The sequence below is a fragment of the Oncorhynchus nerka genome, linkage group LG6 (assembly GCF_034236695.1).
Source record: "Oncorhynchus nerka isolate Pitt River linkage group LG6, Oner_Uvic_2.0, whole genome shotgun sequence".
Classification (NCBI taxonomy): domain Eukaryota; kingdom Metazoa; phylum Chordata; class Actinopteri; order Salmoniformes; family Salmonidae; genus Oncorhynchus; species Oncorhynchus nerka.
Genome location: NC_088401.1, coordinates 57,279,144 through 57,283,986, shown reverse-complemented (window position 1 = coordinate 57,283,986; position 4,843 = coordinate 57,279,144). Strand labels below are relative to the sequence as shown.

Below are 4,843 nucleotides of genomic sequence, written 5' to 3'. Positions count from 1 at the left end.
TCTAAAGAAGGCCAGTTTAATTGCTTATTTAATAAAAACAACAGTTTTCAGCTGTGCTAACATGATTGCAAAAGGGTTTTCTAATGATCAATTAGCCTTTTAAAATGATAAACTTGGATTAGCTAACACAACGTGTCATTGGAACACAGGAGTGATGGTTGCTGATAATGGGCCTCTGTACGCCTATGTAGATTCCATAAAAAATCATCCGTTTCCAACTACAATAGTTATTTACAACATTAACAATGTCCACACTGTATTTCTGATCAATTTGATGTTATTTTAACGGACAAAAAAAAAGGACATTTCAAAGTGACCCCAAACTTTTGAACGGTAGTATACATGGGTGGTCTGTCTGAAGAATAAATCAAAAGAATACATTATAATACACATTGACGTTTAATGTTCCTCTGCGCAAAGTTCCAAAACACAGCATGTTAAATCATGTTTAAAATATCACAACAGGTTACAATTGACACACATTGTTGGAATCTGAGCATAATTCCAAACCTTCACAAAGCCAGCTTTTGAATACACAGTAGTAATGTGTCACTCTTTAAGAAATGATGCTCATATACGCTACACACACAATCGTGTTGAACACTGTAAGACTCTACTTCATGATGTAGCTTAAGTCTTTCTGAATCTCTCTCCTTTGGTCTTTTCAATGTATCTTTAGCGTAAGCTTAAGCCTGCCCTTCAACTAACACTACAACTTCTCTTTCCTCTTTCTCTTTCTCTCCCTCCACCGCTGAGCTCTCTTTCTCTTTCCCATCTTTTCCTTTGTTCTCCCCCCCCACACTCTCCTCCTCTTTCTTCTCTGTAGTGGTTTCTACCTCTCCGTCGGTCATCTTTTCACTCTTCTTTTCCTCTGCTGTGTCCTTCTTCTCCTTTTCTTCCTTGTCCTTCTTCTCCTCTATTTTGGAGAGGTGATGACAGAGAGCCTGGACATAGGTGAACACACACATAGGATCTGGTCTGTTCCCCATCAGGAGCATATCACCAACCTCCAACAGGGGGTAGCAGTCAGCCATGGTCCTGAGAGAGAGACAGAGAGAGAGAGAGAGAGAGGATGATTACTTTACAACACACACACTCAGACACAAACACACACACACACATACAGCTTCGTACTCTGCTGTGTTGAAGGCCAGGGTGAAGTTCTTCTCTTTCTCAGATGCGTTCAGGGCTGAGAAGTCAAAAGCATCTGGGAAGAAGCGATGGATGAGTGCACAGAACGCCAGCCCATCACACCATGAAGATGAGAAGTTCTCTATGGAAACGCCCTGGGAAAGAGAGGGTGGCAAGCAGGGTTATGGTTCCCCAGATGTCACTTCTTATGTCTCTTGTGCATGACCATGACCATCCCCTCACCTCATAGTTGCGTGTTTTGTTGGCACACCATGAAAGCACTTTCTGTTTGATTGATGCCCCACTTGCCACAGCCATAGATGATCTCTGAAGTTTGAAGTTGCGGACAACCGGTGTCCTTAAAATAAGTCAAAAGACAAATATAACTCTCCCCATTAGAATGTTGTTATATTAATACAGATTATATATTTAATTATACACATTGGAACACATTATACATGTCATAACTTACTCAGGTGCATTTTGCTGGAACTTTGCTATGATGTCATTTTTTCTGGACATCCGGGCAGAGCGGGCAGAGTTCCGGGGTCGGATCACAGAGGGGGCTGCAGAGGATGAGGTAGAGGCGGTGGGATTCAAGACACTCTTTCTTTTGGTCTTCCCTTGCTTCTCCACCTCCTTGCTTTTCTCTTGAACCTTTCCTCCTCCCGCCCCTTCCTTTTCTTTTACTGGTTTGCTCTTGTTCTCTGGTGCCTTCCCTTCCTCTGCCTCTGCCTCCCCTCCCTCTCCCTCCCCTTCCTCTCCCTTCCCTGCCTCTCCCTTCCCTGCCACTCCCTTCCCTGCCACTCCCTTCCCTGCCTCTCCCTTCCCTGCCTCTCCCTTCCCTGCCACTCCCTTCCCTGCCACTCCCTTCCCTGCCTCTCCCATCCCTGCCTCTCCCTTCCCTGCCTCTCCCTTCCCTGCCTCTCCCTTCCCTGCCACTCCCTTCCCTGCCTCTCCCATCCCTGCCTCTCCCTTCCCTGCCTCTCCCTTCCCTGCCTCTCCCTTCCCTGCCTCTCCCTTCCTTGCCTCTCCCTTCCCTGCCTTTATTTTTCTGTCTTTCCTCTTCTCTTCATCTCCTTTTCTCTTTTCTATTTTCCCCCCTTCCCCTCTTTCTTTTCTCCCCCCTTCTCTTTGTCCTCTTTCAGCTCCTCTTTCTTTTTCTCAATCTCTCCATTCTTGACCACCTCTTGCCCCTTTCCATTCTTGTGCTCCTCCATCTCACTTTCCCCCTCTCCTTTCACCAATTTGGGGTCTTCTGTTTCTCCGGTGTCTGCACCATGACACGGCCCTTCCTCACCCTTACAAGTCTCTTCACCATTAACCTCATTGGCGTCGGTTACAGGCTGAGACTCCTCTATGTTTTCAATGCTAGCCCCTGTTGCCTGTTCTGGAGTTTTCGCCCTATTAGCCCCTGACTTGACCCTATGACCTTCCACTGTGTCCTCCGCCAGGTGCTCTCTCTTCGGGGGGTCACACTCCTGGACTGGAGCCTCTCTCTCTGTCTGAGAGACAAACCAGATAAGATTACAATTGGCAATTCTGAGCACTTGAGGTAGTTTTGGTTAGGGTTATAGGACATAACTGTTGTCAGAGACCTGATTTTATATCAGTTGTTGAGGGGAGAGACTATGTAAAGTGACATTATACATAGTTAAGTACTAAACTAGGAAATTTGTCTGCTTCACTCTAGGGAATCCCCATAGTTACTTTGGTGCTCATGTAGCCGATGCGAAATGGCTAGTTATTTAGCGGTGGTGCGCGCTAGTGGCGTTTCAATCGGTGACGTCACTCGCTCTGAGACCTTGAAGTAGTGGTTCCCCTTGCTCTGCAAGGGCCGCTGCTTTTGGAGTGATGGGTAACGATGCTTCGAGGGTGACTGTTGCCTGTGTGCAGAGCGTTCCTGGTTTGCGCCCAGGTCGGGGCGAGGGGACGGACGTAAAGTCTATACTGTTACACTCAGAACACATGTACAGAGTTGTACAGAGTTGTTTATGGCTGTAATATTACACATGACTATCATAATGTTCCATGACTTTAATAAGTCACAACTGAAACATATTACATGTTTATGTTGTTTTTATGTCATGCAAATATTCAACCTACTTTTAAGATATATAACGTTGCAGATAATACAGTATGTTGGATTTATGTTAGGTCAGTGCACTTGAGGGACTGTCCCAGGTGTCACTCCTGGTCATGTTTCAGGGTAGTGACTCATCAGTGAAAATAGGATGGACGTGTGTGTGTGTGTGTGTGTGTGTGTGTGTGTGTGTGTGTGTGTTGAGAGAGAAAGGCAGCAACATTCCTGTGCCAGAATTTGGCACAGGAACAGGTGTTGCCCAGCCATGACCACCACCAACCCCTCCCACTATCTTCGCTCCAAATACTACATTGGACCACATCGCAAATACAACTCTGCCACCTCATGGTAAAGTTACATGGCTGATGTTGTATGTGTTTTTGTTTCTTGAAAAAAGTGTGTATTTGTTTGTCTGTAGGTGGTTGAGGTTTGTCTCTGTATGCATATTGTCTTGGGGTTGTCTGTATCTGTTTTTGGGTGTTTCCTTCATCAACACACACACCTGATTGTTGTTGTTGTCCTCTATCTGGTTGGCTGTTGCATCGTTCCCAGAATCCTCCTGGTGGAGTGATACATCGTCCATGGTTTGATGGACTTCCTTTGTCTGTTTGCCCAACTTCTTCTGAAACATCAAGTCAAATCAGACTCTTCCTTTCCAAGGTTATTGAATTGCTCCTGATCATTCAATATCTATGTTTATTCAACGTCCATTCCATCAATCAGTGTAGCCTCAAAGTTCTAGGCAGAAATCTCTCTCGCTCTCTCTCTCTCTCTCCCTCTCTTTTGCTCTCTTTCTCTCTCTCTCTCTTTACCGCTCTGTCTCTGTCTGTCTATATCTCTCTGTCAGTGCTCTCATGTGTGTGGTTAGTGAGTGCCCCCTGCCCCCCTCCTGCCTTCACTAGGATTCCAAGTCACTTTATCTGACCTGCAGAACAACACAGGTTCCAGAAATAGAGCTAGTGACATCGGCACAGTCCAACAGCCCGGACAGCTGCATCTGCTCTGGAAACCATGGGTACACAGACACATACACACACAAACATGCATAAGTACACACATGTATACGTGTGTGCAAATAAACATATACATAGACAGACAGACACACACAAACATACTCACACACACATACACACTCATATTATATTATATTCTCAAGTCAAGCCCTAGCAAACAGATTTGCATAGTTGGGACTCAAATTAAATTGAATTCTTACCCTGATCCCAAGGACCCTAATGGCCTATTTAATCTCAAAGTAAATGCAGTCATTCAGATATAAGAGTTAACAGAAATAGTAACAATCAATACAGTTCACAGTTCAACACACATACATGGAGACCAAGACATACAGAGACCAACACTTCCACGTACACATGCAGTGAATCTTTGATGTTGATAAAAGCGTGTGAGTTGAGTGGTAGGAGAGGTGCAGCCCTTACCTTGTGTGGTACCTATAGCCCTCTGGGTTCGCTGTGGTCACTGTGTCCTGCTTTCTCTCTCTCTCTATTAAGTCAGTGTCCACTTCTGTCTGTCCTGTTTGTCTTAACACCTCTCTCTCTCTCTTTCTGTTTTTCTGGCTCTCAATACAGTGTTAATAAACTGCAGCGACCAGTGAATCAGTAAGATGTGAAT

General features: G+C 45.1%; 1 protein-coding gene across 1 annotated transcript; it reads right to left on the bottom strand.

Moving 5' to 3' along the window:
• Positions 1-380: 380 nt before the first annotated feature.
• On the bottom strand, positions 381-4,617 carry LOC115130052 (smoothelin-like protein 1). The gene is made up of 6 exons (XM_029660830.2): positions 3,717-4,617; positions 2,232-2,636; positions 1,604-2,175; positions 1,375-1,489; positions 1,135-1,286; positions 381-1,038 (listed from the first exon to the last, which is right to left on the bottom strand). Exons 1-6 carry the CDS (start codon positions 3,843-3,845, stop codon positions 687-689), a joined length of 1,725 nt encoding a protein of 574 aa, XP_029516690.2. The 5' UTR covers positions 3,846-4,617; the 3' UTR covers positions 381-686.
• Positions 4,618-4,843: the final 226 nt, after the last annotated feature.

Bases quoted from the DNA above. Each gene is read 5' to 3' on its own strand.
- LOC115130052 (XM_029660830.2), bottom strand. From the start codon at position 3,845: ATGTTTCAGAAGAAGTTGGGCAAACAGACAAAGGAAGTCCATCAAACC. The intron at 2,637-3,716 runs GTGTGTGTGTTG...TTTGTCTCTCAG, and splicing joins AGGACAACAACAACAATCAG to ACAGAGAGAGAGGCTCCAGT. The intron at 1,490-1,603 runs GTAAGTTATGAC...ACTTATTTTAAG, and splicing joins TTCCAGCAAAATGCACCTGA to GACACCGGTTGTCCGCAACT.